At 38.5% G+C, this 22,924-nt stretch overlaps 1 protein-coding gene across 3 annotated transcripts in view; it reads left to right on the plus strand.

Moving 5' to 3' along the window:
- The first annotated feature begins 2,385 nt into the window (after window positions 1-2,385).
- The window catches only part of ABCB5 (ATP binding cassette subfamily B member 5), a 35,119-nt gene continuing 14,580 nt past the window's right edge, over window positions 2,386-22,924 (plus strand). Inside the window, exons 1-17 of one of the 3 annotated variants that reach the window (XM_017823897.1) lie at window positions 2,386-2,479; window positions 3,149-3,244; window positions 4,225-4,312; window positions 4,475-4,523; window positions 5,538-5,682; window positions 6,126-6,192; window positions 6,426-6,617; window positions 7,656-7,827; window positions 8,774-8,898; window positions 11,238-11,412; window positions 12,296-12,409; window positions 13,263-13,373; window positions 15,709-15,834; window positions 17,180-17,383; window positions 18,230-18,400; window positions 20,954-21,115; window positions 21,581-21,802. In XM_017823897.1, coding sequence (XP_017679386.1) covers window positions 3,196-3,244; window positions 4,225-4,312; window positions 4,475-4,523; window positions 5,538-5,682; window positions 6,126-6,192; window positions 6,426-6,617; window positions 7,656-7,827; window positions 8,774-8,898; window positions 11,238-11,412; window positions 12,296-12,409; window positions 13,263-13,373; window positions 15,709-15,834; window positions 17,180-17,383; window positions 18,230-18,400; window positions 20,954-21,115; window positions 21,581-21,802 — 2,172 coding nt within the window. In that variant the 5' untranslated portion in view covers window positions 2,386-2,479; window positions 3,149-3,195. Of the gene's footprint in view, window positions 2,480-3,148; window positions 3,260-3,473; window positions 3,492-4,224; window positions 4,313-4,474; window positions 4,524-5,537; window positions 5,683-6,125; window positions 6,193-6,425; window positions 6,618-7,655; window positions 7,828-8,773; window positions 8,899-11,237; window positions 11,413-12,295; window positions 12,410-13,262; window positions 13,374-15,708; window positions 15,835-17,179; window positions 17,384-18,229; window positions 18,401-20,953; window positions 21,116-21,580; window positions 21,803-22,924 lie in introns of those variants that run through there. The other 2 variants (XM_017823899.1, XM_017823898.1) reach the window with 2 other exon arrangements.

Here is a 22,924-nt window from a genome sequence, read left to right on the forward strand (position 1 = left end):
CAGGCATTTGCTTTCTTGGTGAGATGTCCCTATGTCTTATATATTTTAAATGCAAAGATAGTTTATTTTGAAAATAACAGTTTATTGCCTTTTTTAACAAAAAACAGATGTTGTGAGGAGATATTCTCACTCTTCTTGAGATGAACAAGAAATAAAACTGTTGCCTTTGGGGAAAGAAATACTGCATACAGTTCTGAAATTTGGGGCTGGGACAATGAACTACTTTAGCTGTTCTGTCTCTTTTAAAAATCTGTAAATTCATATTCTTCTCAGCAGCAGAAGTCAAAGCCTTTCAGTAATTTTTTGGAACAGAGAACACAGATGTGTATGTGCATAATGCAGGCTTAACACTGAGTCATAGAATCATAGAACCATTTAAGTGTGAAAAAATCTAAGATCGAGTTCAACCCAGCACTCTCAAGTCCACCACTAAACCACATCCCTAAGTGCCACAGCTTAATGCCTTTTAAATGTCTTCAGGGATGGTGACATAACAACTTCCCTGGGCAGCCCGTTCCGATGCTTGGCAATGCCTGTGGTGAAGAAATTTTTCATAACATCCAGACTAAACCTCTTCTACAGCAACTTGAGGCCACTTCCTTTCATGCTATCACTTGTTACTCAGGAGAAGAGACTGACCCTCACCTGGCTACAACCTCCTTTCACATAGTTGTAAAGAGCAGTAAGAGCTCCCTTAAGCATCCTTTTCTCCAGACCAATAAAAATTACATATATATATATATATATATATATATGTAATATAAGTCAGTAATATAACCTCTGGTAATGCTAATGAGATAAGAAAGCGCTAAAAAAGTCATAGGTCTGACATGTAGGAGTTTGACTCTAAGTGAACACGTAGGGTCCCGATGGGCAGGAGACAATGATATCTAATAATGCCTTTTCTTCTGAGGTTCTTCCAGGGCATCATAACCAATGTATAAAACATATTCTCAATCCTGTGCAGAAGGCAGAAAAGGGAAGTTTAAGTTAGGCTGAGTCCTGAACTTGTTACTTGAACTAGTTACTTCAACTGAGTAACTAGTTAAATTATTTGGGACTCGGCTCTGGGATAATGTGAGTGGATGGAAAAACAACTAGGAGTTTATTTTTCATAAACATTAAAGGCATTACTGGAAGCAAATTATATACTGGAAGCAAGTTATATAGACTATAACATGTGCCAGTGGGGAAGATGAAGAACTGTTATTTTTAGGATTGTGCAGAAAATCTAGTTTGGTTACCTGATTTCTTCAGAAGAAAGAAAAAAAAAGCCAATCACCTTCTGAGCTAAACCTAAACAAGAAACAGTCTTACTTTTGATAAAATAAACCCCCACACAAATCGTGGGGAAGAGGTGGGAACTAAATGAGCAAAATATGTTGCTTAGCTTCTCTGAAAACAATAATGAATTTAGCTGGCTTTGCTCTTCATGCCATTAAGATGTAGAAAAATGAAAACACTGCTTTTAATAACTTTTCTCAGTTCAAATTCACCAGCATATCTTTATTCTTAGTTGAAATTCACCAGACGTAGTGATGCAATTCTGCAAATGAGGAATGACCTTGCAGATGGCTTTTGCAAGCCTGAATGTTTCCTTGGACAAGAGACTCATTCAAATAATCCCTCACCTCTGCTTAGCGGCAGAGTTTTCTAAACTAAAATTCTTTCAGTTCAAGTAATGATGAGACTCTGTCTCTGGTTCTGTGCTTCTAAGTACAAGAGAGACATGGAGCTCCTGGAGTGGGTCCAGCATAAGGCTATGAAGATGATGAGGGTATTGGAGCATCTCACTTACAAGGAAGGGCTAAGGAAGTTGAGCATGTTTAACCTGGAGAAGAGATGACCAAGAGTGGATCTTATCAATGTCTCTAAGTATCTGACAAGAGGGTGCAAGAGGATGGAGCCAGGCTCTTCTCAGTGGTGCCAAGCAACAGGACATGAAGAAATGGGCAGAAACTGATGCACAGGAAATTCCACTTGAACATGAGGAAGAACTTCTTTACTGTGTGGGTAATCAAGCACTGGAACAGGTTGCCCAGAGAGGTTGTGGAGTCTCCTTCCGTGGAGATATTCAAAATCCATCTGGATGGATCAAAACTGAGTAACGTGCTCTAGGAGACTGCTTGAGCAGGGAGGTTGGACTGGCTGAATTCCAGTGGTCTCTTCTAACATTAACCATTCTGCGGGACTCAGGGTGGAAGCGATGCCCCAGTAAGGGGGCCAAGCTGCTCGCCGTGCGCGGTGTGCGGGGCTGGAGGCGGCGGCCGCTTTCCGAGGGACCTGCGGAGGGCGGGAGCCGCCGGGCGGCATCTTCTTAGGGGCTCAGCCCTGCTGCGGCGCCGACCTTCACCTGAAACCCGAGTCGGAGGAGGGAGGGCGGTGCCGCCGCTATAACACCCGCCCTCCAGGGACCGGAGCAGCCGTCGGTGGCCGCAGCCACCAGCCCACCCGTGTGTGCGCAGCGTGGGCTGTGAAGGTAAGCTGAAATAACGTGAGAGAGAAAGCACAGTCAGCAGTCGAACAAAAAGGGTGTATTTATTTATTTATTTATTTTTAAAATCCGAAGTCGATTAGGCATTTTGTTATCGTTGTTACTTTAGCCTTCATCAAATTCATGTGTGGCTTTTCATTTGGGGTTTTGGAGGTTTTTGTTGTTGTTTGGTGTTTTTTAACCAGCATATTTGATAGATGAAGAAGAAAAGTCTAGAGAGACTTGCAGCACCAGTCATTTGCTGCCTCTAAATCTCTCCTAGTACCATATGGCATAATGAGTGCATGTCTTTATCATTGTAATAATGATCATATTATGACTGCTCAGTTAGTTCTAATCAAACATAAAGTAATGAAGGAAATCCTCGATTCTGTAATAGATCATCCACAATAATTTCTGTATGACCTCAGGATTTAGCAAAAAAGACTACTAAAGCAGGCTACCGAGCTAGGTCCCCTTGTAAAAGTGTGCACTGTTCCTAATATCTCATTAATAGTAGTTATTTTGTCATGCTGTTACATATTTTATTTTCTTTTTAGTTGTTGTATTTAAATAGAATAAAGTTGAGACCAAGATGTAATGAGTCATGGAAAAATCCACAGATGTGAACTCTTTAAATATTTACTAATTCTAAATGTTGATTTTTAAATGCAGGTTTTGATTAATGCAACTTCCTCGTAAGGATACAACAAAGAAGAACAATGAAGGACCATTTTGTAAATTCCACAGAAAAGGACATCTCTGATGCTGGTAGGCATGAACACTGTAAGCGTGTTTGAGGAATATAATCCACAGCTTTGAATCCAAAGGTGCACTATAAAGCTTTCCTTAATGTTATAGTGGTTTTGTAGGAGATAACGCAATGAGTTTCCACTGAACTAAAGCCACACCTGTAAAGTGTTTCTGCATGAATCATTCCATCAAGTTCAACAGAAGTCATTTATGTGATTAAAACTATTTAGGAGGGTCCTAGCCTTGTCATGAAAATGCTACTGAGGTAAGCTAAGATGGAAGCACATTGTTGTTTTTAAATGGTTGTCTAAACCAGTCATTATAGACTGACTGACATTAAAAACACTGTGTAGAAAATTCTATTCATAGTGAATCAGCACTTAAAGTTAAGGTAAATGTAAATTAAATAGGGAGTTGCTGCTGTGAGGAGCCCGTTTTTTCCCCACATTTTACAGCTGGTTCCCTACTGTGGTTGCTCATCAGTTTCTTTAGATACTTATTACATCTCATTTTATATGAATTTATAATTATAAGATTCCCAGGGTAGGACTCGTCTTTTGTGTTGGTTTCTGAAGCCTCTAGCACAAAGAAAGTTGAACATGTGGCAACTACTGCAATAGAAAGAAAAAATGATGATTATTACAGGCAAAGACATGTTTCTTCAGTTAACTTCCATCTCTTCTGTGCGGTTATAACCTTCACTCTAAGCAAATCTACTCATTTCATCAGGGCTTCTTCTCATTTGCATTCACTTCTGTAAGCATTTGAAGAATTAATTAACTCTTTCTTTTGTTTCGCCCTTGGAAATGGAAGTGGAAGCTTTTTTCTGGAGTAAAGAAGAACTGAATGGAAAGGAAGTTTCAAGAAAAATTCACCAGGCTCTTTCAAGGACATGAGGAAAACTCTTTAAATGCAAAAGTCTCAGCAGTGAAAGATGCAGGAAATCGGTGCAATAGTTAGATTATTAAGTTAAAAAAAGTCTGCTTTTTATTTAACAGAATCTGCAAGCAAGGGATATGACAATCCCTCTTTCCAACATGAAGAACATCTTGAACAAAGTGACAAATTAAAGCTCAAGAAAAAAAAGTAGGTATTATTTGAACTCAAGACGTTGGCTACTGGTAAACTTGTTTTATAGGGGCAGGGGAAGGAAAAGAAGAGTTTAGTACATCTTTACAAAACAAAACAAAAACAACAAAAAAAAACCCCAAACCCTTACCTTAATTAGTCTTTTGTCTTTTCCTCTAGGAAAGAAAATGAGAAGTCAGAAAAACGAATGGTTGGCATTTTTGAATTGGTTAGTGTCCAGTTTAATGGCCTGTTTTATTCTTTCTTTTGTTTTCTTTATTTGTCATTGTGAGTTGCTTATGAAGTGCAATTAATAGGCAATGAAAAACCTGAGAAAAAGCCTGAGACCTACTGATTCTAAATCTCTTTAAGTTTTGCACTGTTATGTCAGATTGCCCTCTTGGTGGATTGGTGGCACTGACAGCAGTTCAACCTTAGTGCTGTTGGAAGATGAAGCTCACCCCTACTGAGGCTGTTCTAGGACTGCACAGGCCCTTGCCTTACCTCTAGTTACAAATGGTTTATCCTGTGTCTGACATCTGAGGGATCTGCTCTCTGAAAACCAGTAATATAGTTTTGTGCCAGTTTTCTATACAGCAGCTATTCCCAAATAGCTCTTATATGTGGACTTGCTTATTCTGGAACAGAGAAGTTTTATTCTTTTCTGGTTTATTCCATGTCCATTTACACCTTGTTAAGAGGGTTAGGACAGTCAGGAATAAAATGCTCTGATTTCAGATTAACCACATCCTAGGATAGCTACGGCAGTTTAAATTCACATCCTTCTTTAAACCAAACAAATATTCAAGGATAGATGAACCTGAAGATACAACCTATCTCTGCTAAAATAATTTTCTACTGGTAGATGTAAGTCAAGTTCTGGTCAATAACTCACTCTTGTTTACATTGTAAAGGCATTATCTTAGTAAATATGTAACTTAATGGAACACAAAATGGTATTGTACAAAGGTCATCATCACCTACAAACATGTAGTTTTTTCTAAATGGAGAATCCATGTTCTGCCAATGTTCTCTTAGCAGTCTTACTCAGTACTGGTTTAAAGATGTGTTCAACTACTACAAGATTCTTATATTCTGAGTTTACTTTCAGTTGGAATGTTGTTACTTTAGAACATGTTGGTAGAAACAAAGCTGTTCTGTAGATGTGCTGTACTGTAGCAAATACAGTCAGGTGCAAGGTCACTCCTTTTTTTTTTTTCTCTTTTTTTTAATGCTCACGTAGTTTTGCTATGCTGACTGGATGGATGTCCTTTTGATGATAGTTGGTTTGATCGCAGCTGCTGCAAATGGTACTGGAATGCCGCTTATGATCATTATCTTTGGAGAGATGACGAACAGCTTTGTGCTAAGTGGTGTGGAATCAAACGGTAAAAAGTTAAAATTTGAATTCTCTACATATTGGTTATGTTTTGCTACAGGGGCTAAGATGCTTTTTTTCCCCCGGACTATGCACTTGTACATATCTAACAAATATATAATGAGAAACATTCATCCTGCTGGAAATAATCCAGTCATTTTAATCAATCTTTAATGACAAGGCCAGGACAGAACCAAAGCATTGGATGTGCTCTTTATTAATGAACTTCAACTTTGGTGAGATAGTAAGGACCATGACCAACTTCTGTATCATCAGTTATCAGACATTAATTGTTTAAAAGTAAATGTGTATTTGCCAAATCATTTTGTATTTTGCAAGACCCCACTTGCAAAATACAAAACATTCCCAAACTGATGACCCCATATTGCCATGAATTATCTTCTACATACAGCACTTTCACAAACATTACTAATTTTTATTTCCCCTTAACAGATACTTCAGTAAACAGTTCCAGCTGCCCATCAGTTCCAGGTGTGGATATAGAAGGTGACATGACAAAGTAAGAGTCTTTGTAGTTTTCCTGTTAGTAGAGTATCGGAGAATTTTCTTTTACTGTGTTATCTCTTTGAGCAGAAGCCAAATGTTTGCCTTCTCAAAAAGATTTCCCAATAATGCATCACAGGCTTCAGTATTTAATTTACTATGATAAATCAAGACTAGTTGTTGCTTTGTGTTCTAACTTGTCTCGCAAGATACGGTGGGGTCACATGGGCTTTTGTTCCCTTATTCCAGGTTTGCTTACTATTACGTGGGAATTGGCTTTGCTGTGTTGATCCTGAGCACCATCCAAGTATGGACGTTTTTGGTTGCTGCTACAAGGCAAACAGCAAGGATCCGGCAGAAGTTCTTTTTTGCGGTGCTCCATCAGGAGATGGCTTGGTTTGATACTACCCAGATAGGAATGCTGAACACCAGACTGACAGAGTGAGGGCTCTGCTCTTTTTTTACACATATACACACACCCCCAAGTATGACATTTAAAACAAAACTGCCATTTATCTCTGTGGAATAGCCTGCAGAGAATTAAGAAAAAAAAATAAATATCCTTTTCAGCTTCATTTGTGAAGTATCTGTGATACATGCATTGAAAGAGTTTTTGCTGTGAAATGCCTGACACTGGCTTTCTGATGTCCATGAAGTATGTGGCAGTCAGTGCTAGATAAACACCTCTGCTGCCTCCACCTAGTTTACAAACACTGAAAGCTCTGACATTTTACTGAATGAAAATGAGCTTGTACTTGCATCCAGTCAGATCTCAGGCTGAACTCTGTCCAAGCAGTTAGTCTTTGGAGCTTTTCCATAAACTTAAATAGACTTAGGGATAAGTACTGTAAGCCTCAAGATGCTATGGGACTGTATGCGTGAGCAGAATTTTTTTAATTTTTTTTTTTCTGGATTTTAAAGTAGCTTTGGACAGAGCTGTGCCCTGAAAGGTGTAAGAGAAGCATAAATGAAACCACTCTCAACTCTAGTATTTCTATGTTCTGGAAAGAGAAAATGGAAATTATGAAAAATGGAGGTTATTCCAAATAATTTTCTGATGGAATGGACGTAACCCTTCATCTGAGTCTGCAGCTAAAACTCAGAACATGAAATGCATCAGAGCTGAACAGAAGAAATCGTTTGGAGATGGTCATGTTGGATGAGGAGGCTCCTTGACTGTTTACTTGTACTGTTCCACGAATGACCTGGTGACAGGGCATAGAAACAGCAGAGAATGATGAAAAGTACAGTAAATGAAAATACAGTAAATGAGCCCTTTAAAATAGGAGGTTTCTGCTGTGTTTTGGCTACAGAAGAGCCTGATGGTACAATCCAGTAGCTGTGGTTAGAAATTTGACTGTGCCAGTTAGGAAATGGCAAAGCTTCTGACATTAGGCCACACAGCATGAAAAGGAGGGGGAGGGAGTCACAATGAAAGGCATTCCAAGCTAACAAATCTTTTTTTATTATTATTTAAAGGGACATCAACACCATCCACGAAGGCATCGGAGACAAGATCAGTATATTTTTACAGTTTTTTAGCACATTTCTGGCAGGGATTATTATAGGATTCATCTATGGGTGGAAGCTCACACTGGTGATTTTGGCAGTCAGCCCTCTTCTTGCTGCATCAGCAGGAATTTGGTCAACTGTAAGTGTGTGTGGATTAATAAACAAATACTAGAAAAACATTACAACTCTTATGCACAGGAAAGGGGGAGAGAATGGAAGAAAAGTAGTATGGTTTCTAAGTTGTGAGGTTGGCCCCACATTTACTTTATGATTTCTGTTCTTTTCGTAGCCTTTCTCTGCGTTCCCAAGCACATACTTGTAAGTTGTGTTCCTTCTGCCTGCATATTCTGTCCTTATGCCATGTTACAGGAGGGTAATGTGCATCAGAGAATCTTCCTTGCACAGGGATTTCCTCATGCAGAGCATTTGGGAAGCCCAAGCACGTGCCTGTGACCCTCACTTTTCCCTCCCAACACATACTTTTCAAGTTCTTTCAATCTGCACTTACATGTACCATGTCTCTTGCAAATGATTTACCAAGTTGCATGCTGCGTACAGAGTAGATCCTAGGACATATGTAGAGCTGCTGTAAACTGTAGTGATATAAATCAGCAAAATATCTGGAGAGGGTTCCCTTCCAGATAGGAAAACATTTTCTCATTTTGTGCTGTTGTAGCCACATTAATGGGTATGGCTCATATTCTTAAGTGGCTTATATATGATTCTGTGGGGTTTTATTTTCCTCATTAAAGCATTTCAAATAAACTAGGAAGAAGAATGTTAGAGGCTGTAAAGCGATTGACTTGCTTACTTCAATGTCTGCTGGCATGCTCCAGAGCAGCTATGGCACACCTCTCTGCTCCTACACACATCCTAGTGGAGCTCATAGGCTGGCTGTCCTCAGCTTGGGAGAAAAGTGGATCAGTCATGAAGCTCATCTGATGCTTGTGTAGCATGTGACTGTAATGAGGATACGATGATACATTGAGCTGGATTTGGGGGGAACTCAGAGGAGTTGACCTCCACTTTCCTAAAATCTCATCCTTTCAGTAGGCTGCAATAACATCTGGTTTTCAACTTTCCAGCTCCTGGCGTCCCTTACTGCTAAAGAGCTGTCTGCTTACGCCAAAGCAGGAGCTGTGGCAGAAGAAATTTTGACAGCAATCAGGACTGTTGTGGCTTTCAATGGACAGCAGAAGGCATTAGAAAAGTAAGATTTTAACTAATAAGTATATTTAAAATATGGAAAAGAAATTTGGGTTGTGAGGATTTGGTTTATTTGGGTGGATTTTTTTTATTTTTTTGGGAGAGGCAAAGGGATAACATTCTCCTTAGAATAATTTTATCTTTCTGTCAATGGACAAATGACCTGAAAACAAAGATGTGTAAGTAGACCTAGTCAGTGAATACAGGCTACTTTGTGCTATCATTGCAGCATAGATTAAAATTTCTCCTCTGATTGAGATCTGGAGTTGAACTTAATGTGAAAGTGGTGGAAGGGCTGTCTTCACCTAGTAGTCTGACATAGCAGAGCGATGATCACTTCCTTATCTTATAGAGCACGGGTGCTCTGTTCTGATATTTGAACTTATATTTAAACTACACTGGATAACAACCTTAAGTAAAATCACATTTTTGATTTTTACTGCTTTCAGGATTTGCAAATACCACTTGTAGTTGATCAGTGTTGGCCCTAGTCGTATGTAAAAGGTGAGGTGGTTGTGGCTGGCCATGAACTTATTCACATATATCTCAGACAACTCAACAAGTGTAAACAGTAACATTCAGTATACAAGTAAAGGGCATCATTGATTCCATGCAGCTGGGAAAGGCAACCCAGAAGACCTGATCCATGAAACTCTTGTGTCTTTTTCAACTCTTATGTTTGCCTTGGTCACGTGCAAAATTTCTAAAGTGATGTCAGCCCTAGCTCAGTGTCCTACAGCCTTTATTTGTCTGCTTCTAAGGACTGAGGTCTGTATCCTGCTTACTGGACATTGTCCTTAAGATGCAACACTTCCTGCTTACACAGTAAAGGCAAAAAAACCCCTTAAGATGATCTAGATTAGTTGTCCCCCCTCCTCTCCATCTTCTGCAATTACCAGTGTCTGAAAATCTAATGGTAGGAGCTGCTCCAGACTACTTTGTCTAAAGACAAAATAGCTGATACCTGAGTAACTGCATGACAGTAAGGCCTTTCCTTTATGTGGTTGACTGGTCAGCCTCTTCCAAAGCTCTACCTCCATTTAATGTAAAAACAAACAAACAAAAAAGCAAACAGAATACCCCCACCAAATCGAAAAACCCCATGGTGGCTCTACTAGGAACAGACAAACTCCTATCAGGGACTGACTAGGGCATTTTGCAGATATGGGTTTGTGACTCCTATGCTACTCTTGAATGCTGGTCTCAGAGATAGAAAAGCATCCTTTTGCTGCACAGTGCCTCTACTGACCACAAATGCTTACTCTTGCAAGGGACCTTCAGTCATCTTCTCTTTGTGGCAGTGGCTTGGCTTTTCCTCTGTAGCTGAGTGATCACATATATTTGTCACACTGCTTAAACCCAGTACCCACTTCCCTGGAAGACCTATGATGCTGCTGACTCAAAGGCAGGGCTTGGTTTGAAGAGCACAACCAAGTCAGAACATTTAAATGTATTTGGCTAAAAAATGCAGCATTGATGACATGTGAGAAACTTACATGAACAAAATTAATGCAGTTTTTAAAGATTGCTTCTCAGCTGACTGAATTGCATGTCTTCCTCGTACGGGAATATGTTGTATAGAAAATACATATTGGGGGGAAAAGTGCAAGCTGCTGAGCATGTCACTGGAAGTAAAAAAATACACAATTCCTAGGTTACACTTTCTATAATGAGCTTGAGTAAATGAAAACTACTAGCTGTAAACTATAGATTAACGAATTTGAAGTATCCTTAGAAGAAATCATTTTCACACTGAACTTGTCAGTCTTTATGTGATCTTCTGTGTCCGCTTGTTTCCTGTTTTGCCATATTAATCAGTAAACTAACCTAAGGGAAAGATGCTTGGCTTCCCAGAATGGCTAGTAAGAGAACAACTCTGGTATCAGAGGGAGCTCTCTCTCATTTACCTCCTTCCCCAGTGCCTGGGGTTGTTGGGGGGGTTTATTTTTATTTTGCCTTTTTAAAACATGGAAGACTAAACCTTTACCTCTGGTAGATAACACTGATAAAACCTTCCCAAGGTCTTCTTTCAGGATTAATGGAAACAAGTGGTTCAAGACAGGTATTGTGTCTTCCATCATGATAACAAAGTCATGATGCTCAGTTGTTTTCTTAATCTGTCTTCCATAACACATAAGTATGCCAATGTTGTCAGCATACATCAGAGTAGATTTATTCAGATGAATTATATCCCTAATAGTCCTCTGTCAAAAAAAATAATCTGTATTCTCTTTCAGATTTTAGTTTTATTATATAAATCTTTTTAATTAAGAAAAGGGCACTGGGATATAGCAATCAGAATGGCATGTAGTACCTGTCAAATTTTTCCTTATCCTCTTTCAGATACAATGCTAACTTAGAGACGGCTAAACGTGTTGGAGTGAAAAAATCCATTACCACCAACACATGTCTAGGTGTTTCACAATTTGTTATCTTCGGGTCCTATGCACTTGCATTTTGGTATGGAACCAAGCTCATTGCTGAGGATGAAAATTATGACATTGGCCGTCTCTTAATTGTAAGTACATCAATGCAGCTTTGAAAAATGTTCTGTAACTTCAGGAAAATAGTTATACAAGTGGTGTATCTATTTGCTGCCTCGTGCTTGCTAAATTAACTGTTACAGACTCACTTGGTATAAAAGAACTGGAAGCTATTCATCTTGCCTAGCTTTTGATATAACAAGCTTGAACAGGACACCTTGTATTCCCACTCTAATCAATGCAGAGGCAAAAGTATCTGCACTTTTCTCACTTGTCTTGGACTCTATTTGTAGAGTAGGATGAACAACCAAGAGCTGGTGGTTAAGAAGTGAAGAAAAGTAATCTGGATTGCCAACAAATTTCTACCTAAACAGAGATGAAATGGATCTCACTGGTGTGCTAAATGCATACGGAGAAGTTCTCAAGATCTCATTTAGCCACAATGTCTTCTGTGCATTTTGTTGTTGTTTTTAACAGTACCTTACTAATATGTCTTATGTCGGTAATGGTTTGGGGATATTTAGCTATCTTATTATCATCACAAGTTTGGCTACATGCTTAACTTTCACACTCTCCTCACAGCATGTTAAGTGAATTGTGTGTTAAGAAAATCTGGATTAAATTTTGTGAACCTCTTAACTTTGGGAACATCTGAAAAACAACAGAGAAAGATATTTGTACATAATAGAAAATGCAAGAACATCAAAAAGAAAAGTAATTCATGCCGCAAAGGCATGTGTCAGTAGTTATAATTTACTCCAGGAGAATGGAGTGTACATACAAGCAACTGTGAAATACACCTTTCACTTTTGTATTTAATTTTCCTGAAAAGGGTTAAATGCCAAAGTCTTTTGAGTGCACATGTGGGCACTGGTGACTTTGTAAACATTAAGTGTGATGCTCACTCCATCTCCACAGGTGTTCTTCTCTGTGCTTGTTGGAGCTTTCTCCCTGGGCCAGGCAGCTCCCAACCTGGAGAGTGTGGCTAAGGCACGTGGAGCTGCCTATGAAGTATATAAGATTATCAATAAGGTAAATATCTAAGTAAGTAGAATACAAGGCTTTCAACCACACTTAATTTCCCCTTCCTCTCTTTTTTTTTTCCTCTTGAGATATAACGAAAGCACTCTAAAGCCCCCAAACCATAAACTTGATAGATACCTACCACAGAAACCCATATGAAGGACACAACCTCTTTATTTGTTGTAATGAATGCTGGGAAACCTAACATGTTTATCTGAGATATATGGTTGAGGTCTTTCTCTAGTGTTAGACTTTCAGATCCAGAGGGAAAATGGTAAGGCACTGTACTAATTTTTAAAAAATGCATATGTGCAGAATTGCAGCTGAGCTGTGGTTTATTGTGGAAGGAGTTGGTGAGGAGGGGATTAGTATTGCTATTGAAAGTTACAATATTAATAATCTGTGATGCTGATGTTGGTATGAAAAAGTTTTCCACATTATCTTGGTCTTGCTGTGCTATGCAGCAATTGCATGTCTGTATATGTAAAATATTTTAAGCAAGTAGGACTAAAAAGTTCATGGAGAAATGGCTACACCATTCTTCTTGATGTGAGTATAAAATCTTCCTGTACAGATTACTGAGGGCCATTTTTTGGCTGCAAGATAATGCAGTTAAGTTCTGCAATTACAGATTTTCTGCTGTGGACTTCGTTGCATTTGAAAATCTTCTATATTTGTCAAAGTAGAATTCACAGTTACATGTTCCCCTGTAATCAGCGTCTACCGAGTAAAATGCAGCAACTCTGCAATGGTATACTGCAGTGTAAACCAGCAGCTGAGAGAGTAAACAACAATGTAGCTAGCAGAAATAAAAGTTCCAAAAGTGACATAACAGTAATAGATTTTAAAAACCTCTTTCCAGAAACGGCTCATAGACAGCAGTTCTAAGGAAGGCTACAAACCAGACAAGCTCATAGGAGAAATTGAATTCAGAAACATCCATTTCAGTTACCCAGCGAGACCTGATGTTAAAGTAAGTGTTTGGTTTAGATTGCTGTACTGAAATTCTTCAGCCTGTGTCCATATTTTTGTCTAATCTTGTTGTTCTAGAATGCCAAATGCGTTCCTGTTTGGGGGGTGGACATTATTTTTCCCTCAATAGTGCACAAAGCTCTAGATCTACTGTCACTGTCTATCTGTTCACAATTCTCTTCTGCAGGAAAATTTAAGAATATGTATTGCTCCTAGTCTGAATTTCTGTGAACAAGCACTCTGATAAATCAAAAAAGATTTTTCAGAATTAAAACTTCCAGACTTTAAACAGTTAAGTCAGGAAGTGGCTTTTTCCAGTTCCTTGGTCATTCAGAGTTGCTATGATATCCCATGTGAAAAATTATCTGTGAGGTAGGCTTTACAACAATATGTTATCAAATGGATTGAAACGTATCATCCTAAATATACATTTGGAAGTCAAAAGTTATATTGGGCAGATGTTAAAATTGCTGTTCGATAAACTGTTGTCCCTGTTCTTTGCTAGTTCAATTTCCTTTAGTGACCTATGTACATCATCTCATGGTGATTAATTACTTTTTTGGTGACACAATTATTATGACCTCTTTGCCATATTCAACAGTTTATAATCTTTTGAACACCTTGATAAAGATAAAAGAAAAAGGAATTTGCTGCTGTTATTGCTTACTTGATGAAGAAAGAGATTGGAATAGAGCTTTCAAATGCCAACAATTAAAAGCTCGATGTGCTGATTTAGTGGTGAGAATGGGGAGCTTCATATCACTGTGGCTATTTCTTTAGATGGCTCTTCCTACCTCAGTCATCTGAGGTCTGTCCCATTGGGTATCAAGTGTGTTTCCAGGACACTGGGGTAGCTGAAGGGCAGACTCAGAGCTGGCCTTCCTTCCCTAACTGTGAGTTGGTGCAATGCATCTTCTGTCCCTCTTAGGTTTGGGAAGAATTCTTACTTCCCTCTCATTTGGCATGCAGACCCATAACATAGCTTATCAGCCTGAACAGCACTTTTAGGAAGAATATGAGGACTCTGCTCTGTCACTTCATATTTCTGATCTAAGTCAGCAGCTCTCCATACTAAGAGCATCAATGTTATTTAATATATCCAAAAGGAATCAGCAAAGGTGTGTAGAAGTTATCCACAATCTCTCAAGCAATTGATGCAATACAGTATAATCTCCCCTGTCCACATTAAACTAAATCAAAGAGATCTAAGGAGTCTAGATGTTGCTAGTTTTAATCTTGGCAGCACCTTGTCTGATGAGTTAGAAATAGCCTATTATGTGGTTGTGACTATTTGCATCTGGAGATACTATGGTATCCAGAATATGGTTCTTTCTTGATAATGCAGGCACCAGGATATCAGCTTCTTGGAGATACAAACCCTGCCGGATGTAAGACAGGGAAAGGAGAGGAGTATTGCAACTGTTTTAATCTCTCATTGCAAAAACATTTGTAGGCAAAATTATAAATCAACCTGGTATAAACAAGAGGAGTTCCCATAGCAGCCAAATATTTTGGCAGCTACAGAGCATTATTTGTATATGACATGGACATCTTTTGAGGTAAAATGTTCCTTAATGTGAAAATAGCAACAAAGATACCATTAATCTGTAACTACTCCCCAGGTTGCTGAGTCTGTTAACAACAAGGAATGAGATTTACTAAGGGCTTTCCAGCAGTTATCTGGTCAAAACAGCCATTTATATTCTAAAAATAGAAGAAGTCAAGTTTGTTTCTCAGCCATCATGTTTAGCACCTGAAAAATATTTTTCTGTGATATTCGTAATTGAGTGTCATGCCATTGGCTAAGCACTGGAAAATGAAGGACAGCAGGAAAATGGAAGATCCCAAGCCTGCTATCAGATCACACAAACTGGAGAAAATGAGCTATCAAGTTTAGAGTATTGTGGCTAACTCTGTATTTGTTGATTTGAGTGTGCTGGGGAATTTTCCCAGGAACTGGAATGCAATGGTCTATGCAAGGCAACTCTTAAAATGTTTCTTGGCATGAACTTGACCTGTTCCAGTTATCAATCTTCTCAAATAATTCACAGGCTTGGTTTGGTAGCCAGAAGGATGCAGGGTTCCCAAAAGACAGATTGCATTTATCCATCCTGTTTCAAAGGCTAATATGCTTCACAAGCATAGATGCAGCCTTTTTCCTATCAGTGCTTCAAAATATTCTCAGGTACAATTAACTTATTAATATTGCCATACCTTTAGACTGTGGCCCTTACTACTGCCTTGATTATTACTGAAGTTATCTTGACAAACTGTTCTCTAACCAAACTTGTCAAACTAAGATGTGTGTGTTTGTTTGTTTGTTTGTTTATTCCCAGATCCTCAAAGGTCTAAACTTGAAAGTTCAAACTGGGAAGACCATTGCTTTAGTTGGCTCCAGTGGCTGTGGAAAAAGCACTACTGTTCAGTTGCTGCAGAGATTCTATGATCCTGACCAGGGAGAAGTGAGTGTCTGTATGTGAACTGTGAAAACTGAGAGCTATTAGGACAAGCATGAGTTTCCCGTATTGACTGAACCTCGTTTTCTATTTGTGCTGAATTAGAGCATATGTCTGCATCATCTGTATTTCCACAATTTAAATTTCAAATGAAATATCTTCTCCTGCTGACTTAACTTTGTTATTCTGCTCATTCTTACAGTACTATGCCACAAAACAGCAAATACCACAAGTCTTTTAATATATGCAAGATCTGAATTTAAAATAATTTTTATCAACAGTTGACTTCTAAAATTCTGTACGCTTTTTTAAGCAAAGCATAATCTAACAATGTCCTGCTGTATTTTGCTTCCTTTTCATTGCATGTTAACTAAAACCTGGAGAGAATTTTCCTATTTTAAATGGTTGTTTGCTTGGCTAGTTTTTTTTCCTCTATCTGCTAACCCACAGCAAAAGTTTCCATCGTTACGCTTTGTATGTATGTTTTATCACTAAACACTAAATCCAGTCAGTAAATGGTAAATACTTGTCATAAGAAATTTCCAAAGAAAAAGAAAAGGGGGAAAATAAACCATATATTTTTAAGGAAAATGTAGTTTTTATTCTAGATATTTGAGGAATGCTACTTAGTTGCTACTGCTAGTTAAAAGTAGGTAAACATTTTAAATATTAAACATTGAACTATCAGTGCATAATGTACCGGGGTGACTGTTATCGACATGTTTTTTAGTGTTTCTGTGGCTGTTGATTCCTGCCCCCATGCCTGATTTTGCTGTGCCAATGTTCATATGACCACGTTGCAAATTATCTAGGATAAAAATAACTTTCCCTTTCTTTTTAGTCAGCTTGGATTATTTCTTTGGTCTGATGTAAAGCACAGCCACAGAGGCGATTTTGTAGCCACAACTGTGAGGACAACAAACTGACACAGGGGCATGAGAACCGGGTAAAAAGCACGCAAAGAAGCTGGAAAAGTCTTAAGCCAGCTCAGATAGGGTGGTTATTGGGGGAAAACAAACAGACCAAAAAACAAACTAAAAAAAAAACCAAAAACGAAAACAAACAGACAAACAAACAAACAAAAACAAACACACCACAACAACCAAAAAAACCCCACCAAAAACCCCAATATCTTCTCTGTTTATGGTGCTACTCACCATTTCCCGGCTTGTACAGTGGATAGAAAAACTGCAGTTGTAGCTTCTCCCCCAACATAGTTTTCTACTAAAGAAAACATTTTTTTCTTTCTTGACCTTGTAGCTGATACTCAAGTCAAGTAATGGTAATTAGTTGCTTAATTACGAACACAATGCATTTCCTCAACTTCTTTGACATACTCTTTTCCTCTTAGATTACCTTAGATGGTCGGGATATTCGGACACTTAATGTAAAGTGGCTACGGGAAAATATTGGAATTGTGAGTCAGGAGCCTGTTTTGTTTGCAACCACAATAGCTGAGAACATTCGCTATGGCAGAGAAGACATTTCTGATGCTGAAATTGAGCGAGCAGCCAAGGAAGCCAATGCTTTTGACTTTATATCTAGGCTGCCTGATGTAAGTTCCTTAACTTATTTTGAGTGTAAGAATGGAAGGTCCATTTAGGCTGGTGTCCTGTTTCTGAGAAGGACAGCATGGAAATTTGTGATACACTACAGCTTCTCAAAATACTCTTATAACCTCCAGCAGCTTTCAGTTTAGGGAGTTTTTCAACTAGATATTGTACCTTTGGTTGCTCTCAAAGGACTTCTGCTGAAGTCTGGGAAAAAATGTCGATGCCTTAACTGAGGAGAAAGAGAGCTTCTCAGCTATATTGCCATCCTTAATCATCTCATGCGGCATGGGAAGAGTTGGGCTTTTAAAGAGAAGATCCAGAAATCCAAAATCCTTTGTCAGAAGCTGTCTGTACGTTCAATAGCAAATTAGTGGAGTGACTGGACTTTGAGACTTACCACTTTAGAGTAAGTGACACAGTCAGTAAGAACCAAGCAATGGCTCCAAGTGGGATGTCTCAGGTTCAGGAGGCAACTTTATAGGTCCTGGTTTGTCCCTATCATTCCAACCCTTTTGGAAAGGTAGGCAGTTCTCAGTAAATACAGAGATGTCTTTTACAGGCTCACCCGGAGAAAGCCCAGGGTTTGGAGCACTCTCTGAGTGAGCAAGAAAGATCGTGTTTTTAAAGAACCATAAGTTTAAAATTAGGCACCTAAGTGTGCAGTGGGGGTAGGAGGGTTTGGCTAAGGGCTAGCTGGATGGATATAGTTCCGTGTTTGCTCTGCCGATGCTCAAGTCACATGGATCAAGCTGCCTCCTGTCTAGAAGCTGAGTATTTACATTGCACAGAGGAGTGAGGATTTCATTTGAGATGTCCCACAACTTCTGTTTTGTTCTCTCCTTTCTCAGAAATTTAACACCATGGTAGGGGAAAGAGGGGCTCAGCTGAGTGGAGGACAGAAGCAGCGAATAGCTATTGCTCGTGCCCTAGCCAGAAATCCCAAGATTCTTCTTCTGGATGAAGCTACGTCTGCGTTAGATACTCAGAGTGAATCCATAGTACAAGCAGCTCTTGATAAGGTAGGACTCGTTACTGAAACTACCAGCTACCATGAAAAGGTGCAAGAGCACTTAAGAAAAATCAATGTTTGATTTTCAGTGCAGGTTTCCACTGGAACTGAGGACACTGGAAAATAAAATTTGGATGGACAATCAATTTCAGTGTTTTAACAGGGAGTTTGAACTATCAAAAATTTACATGGAAATCATGTTTGCTTTTTAGGATTTTTGGCTTTGCATTATTACTAATTACAAAGACACTTAGACATGTGGAACTGACTGTGGACCTCCCCTCTCTTTCTCAAATAATAGTTGTTCATTTGCTGCTCAAATATTGATGGCATCTTATCAAGGCAAGGTATGAGCACTGAACAGCCTTTTTCAGGTAGATATATAGGAATTTATATATGATATTCCTAGTATTTGTTCTTCATTGAATAGTTACTTCATAATTCTCACACAGCACTTGGGATTTAGCCATTTTCTTTCTTTTCAGAGACAGTGCAAACCACAGGACAAAAGCAGAGCCAGTTACAAATACTTGAGTCTCTGCCCCACACCTCTTTTATAAGCCCCACAGCTCTAGGGTGGGTGCTGCTGAGAGACAGAGAGAGCTGTCAGAGCTTGTACCCATGTCTCTGATAAGCACACAATACCTTCCTCACAGCCCTCTTTCATCAGCAGTTTCCAACAACATGTAGTGCAACCTAAAGGGTTTGACTGAAAAAGAACTTCACAATTGGGCTCTAGTGTTTTTTCTTTTGTTAATATTTATTTTAATGTACTTTTAAAAACTAAGTGAAAAATCCTGCTTTTCATTACAATAGTTATGCAGACAGATACAAATTACTAGTATGGCTCAAGGGAAATACAGAATTTGCCATCTTCATTGCCAGTCAATTTAAATCTGAAGTAAAATGCAGCTGTTTGTTATATTCATATGATTCTACTGATATTAATATTGAGGTAACATATAGATGCAAAAATTATATATAATTTTTATATTTGTGATATAATTGCTGCAGAATTTAACACTAAAATGATTGATGCTTCAGACATAATTTAGCTTTCTTCTGCATGCTTTTTAATTTCATGATCAAATACTTACTTTTTTTAGAAGCTCATTGCTTCATTTAATGCATAACAAAGAGGGAGGTCATTTAATTAAGTGGACTGTTCTGTATAGAATTCCTCATCCTTCAGCATGTTCCCAGAATACACCAAAATGAACCGTGCTTTATAACTTAATTATCTTTTCACAGCTTTTTGATATCCATCAGTGTAGTCCCCAAATGGAATTTCCAGATTTCAACATCCCCAAGTGGAAAAAATGATGCTAATATTGTTCATTATTTTTACAGCTGAAGAGCAGAGATATTAACCTCATGAGTGCTCACTCTTTCTGGGCGGTCATGTACACCTGTTTGTAGTCTGCTCTTTTTCAGATAACTCTGAATCTTTTAAAGCATTTTGCTTGTTCTGATCACAGCTCCCGGCTGCAGTGGTGAAGGCTCTAGGCATTAGGGCACAGGCATGAAAACTGCACTGCAGACCTCTTGTGACAGGCTTTCAGTGACTTGCATCAAATCCATGACAACTTGATGGCAGGCATAGGGGAAGAATTCAAATATCTGTGGAAGCATTCATCCACTACAGCTGCCTTCATCTTCTTCATGCCTCTGTTCCTGTGCCCATATGATGTAGCAAGTAACTTCCAGCAGGCCCCTGGACCACAGAGCATGCTTGTTGCATGAGGTCCCCTTGGATTTCTCCTCCTGCCTCCATGCCACCATCTGCTCCAGGCATCAGGGATGAGGGAAGCTGACCTCTACAGCAGTTGCAACCTGGCACGTGCTACTTTGCTGCATGAGGACTGTGTGTGCCACTGGTCTGCAGGAGGGAGCTGGAGAGGGGTGGAACATGTAACCTCCTGACTGGGACTTCAGCAGCTCTTTCTGCCAAATCCCAACAGGGTTATTGTCAAATTAGCTTATTTCAAAAGACTGGGAAAGTGCTTTATGGAGTAGCTCAAACCCATTTCTGACCCCAGTTGTGCTCCACTCCTCTGCACTTTGCTGCTAAGCCTTGTCAGAAATCATGCTGTTGTTGTACTTCCAAAAATATGCATGGGCAGTATATAAAGAAAATATCCATTCCTTATATACTTGCTATCTTAGCTTTATTTTCAGAAAGATCTAACTATTCTTACAGAATTTTCCCCCTCATCCTTACATACACATGGAAACACTTTATGAGCACTTTAACTCAAACAGTTCAAGTTTCATAAAAAGTCAAATAACCTTATAGTCTTTAATACCTGTATTGCCTGTCTAAAAAGATTAATGTGGCTTTCTCTACCTAAATTAGTCAAATGAAGGTGTCCTTAGACTGTTAAACAAGGGACATGAAACCAGGAAGAAAAATTCTTCACTTTTAGAAAAGAAAATTATTATTGAAACTTTGATTTTTATTTTATATTACAAATCACGAAAATAACTTTGTTTTAGTTCTGTGCTGTTTTCTTGCGCATTTGTACATTGATTTTTTTTATTTTTTTTTTTGTATTTCTGTAAGGCTCGGGCTGGACGTACCACCATTGTGATTGCTCACAGACTGTCTACCATCAGGACTGCTGACACTATTGCTGGTTTTGAGAAAGGCGTCGTGGTTGAACAAGGAACACACAGTGAACTCATGTTGCAGAAGGGAGTCTACTATTCTCTTGTGATGCAGCAGGTAAGGGCAAATTTATTTATTTTCTTTCTCCATTTCACAAAGCTGTCAAATGATGGTAGGTGGAGCCATTACCTCTCTCTACTTCCTGCACGTTGTCCAGCTGGCGGCTGCTCAGTCGCTCCAGTCTGGGCCCAGGCAGAGAATTGCAATTCTTGGGGGTTTTACCAATAAGTGTTTCACACTTACATAACCCAATATGTCAAAAACATAAGTGAGTTGAAGGCACAGACTACATAATTATGTACTTAACCACAGAGGTGTTAGATTCCAGATGGATTCCATAGACTGTTAAAGGAAAAGAGGAACAAAAAAATCAGGATCGAATAGTCTACTCTTGCAGACTGAAATAATGTATCCTATAGGCAACACACAATTAAAACAGCAGTATTCATGAGCAAAAAAAATTTACTTTTCCTTTTTTCTGCTCAAAATGCCTTATAATTGCACATCCTGAATTCTCACTAGGGTTGTAGCTATGATGTTCAAGATGATGGCACATCAGAAGATAGTGAAGGAGAGGCTGAAGAATATGAGGAAAATATAAATCTTATGGAAGACCTGACTCTTCAAGATCACTTTGAAGAATCTGTGATCTCTGGCAGAGGCAGCATTCGAAGAAGATCCAGCAGATATAAGAGCACATCTAAGAAGTCCTTTGGAAAAAGGAAGGAAAAAAAGGAGCTGGAGGTTGGTATTAGAATTTCAGTTTAGAATTTTAATGATAACATAAACAAAAAACTAAAAACCAACAAAACCAAAAAGCACATAACTTTGACTACTTTTAAATAGCTGGCTGCCATGTAACCTTCACTCTGGTGCTATTACAGTCAGTACACACCAGACTGAGTATTTGTCCTAGGAATCTGGGGACAAGCACTTGTGTCTTACCAAAAATCTTCCTTTTAACACTGCTGAGTTGGTGTGGAACTGGAAAAAACTTGTGCTATTGATTTGTCACGCTTCATACAATTAACTGTGTTATTTCACTATTATTGATGTTTCAGTTCTATCTAATTAAAACTAGTTGTGAGATTTCATTTGCAGGATTCTTTGCTTCCTGGTACACACAGTTGCAAATATTGGTGAATAATGCTATCCCTGGGGTGTACATACCAAAATTCAAGGCGCTTTGGAGTATCATAGTACATTTATGTCAAACTTTAAAAAAGAATCAAAACTCTAATATTTTGAACAACATTTTAAATAAAAGATCCGTTATTCTCTCTGTCTTAGTATATGCTCCAGTTCTAGAGGGTTTTTTCCAGATAAGCAGTTTAGTTGACAAATGTCATATATAAATAAAAGACATACAGGAAATTCAGGTTTTAGAAACAGAACTTTGTTTTGTCAAAGTTGAGTAAAAGATGCTCATGGCATCAATAAGAGCTGATTTCTAATAGATTCTGGATCAGACTTACGGTAAGCAGCTCAATAAACTTGATTTTGATTTTTTTCTATTTTGTGTTACTCAAACTATAGCTATTTTTTTTTTTTCATGAAATGCATTGGAAGAGTTGTTTGCTGTATTTTGGTGGGTTTGGAGGTTTTTTTAGTTTTTTGACCTGATTTCAGGACTCTTGAAGTGAAGAAATAAAATCTAAATTCCAAAGTAAAACCATGAATTCTTTTAAACCTATGGAAGTTAAGATCTCATCTGTAATACATCATCTGATTATTTAAAATATTTATGGAAGCTTTAGTATGATCTTTATCTATACATATTCCTTGTCACTAAAATATAGCTTCCAGCTAATACATATTTCAAGTAGAACGAAGGAGCTGGATACATTCCTATTATCATATAAAAAG

Source organism: Lepidothrix coronata, unplaced genomic scaffold (genome assembly GCF_001604755.1).
Source record: "Lepidothrix coronata isolate B3197 unplaced genomic scaffold, Lepidothrix_coronata-1.0 Scaffold106, whole genome shotgun sequence".
NCBI classification, from domain to species: Eukaryota; Metazoa; Chordata; class Aves; order Passeriformes; family Pipridae; genus Lepidothrix; species Lepidothrix coronata.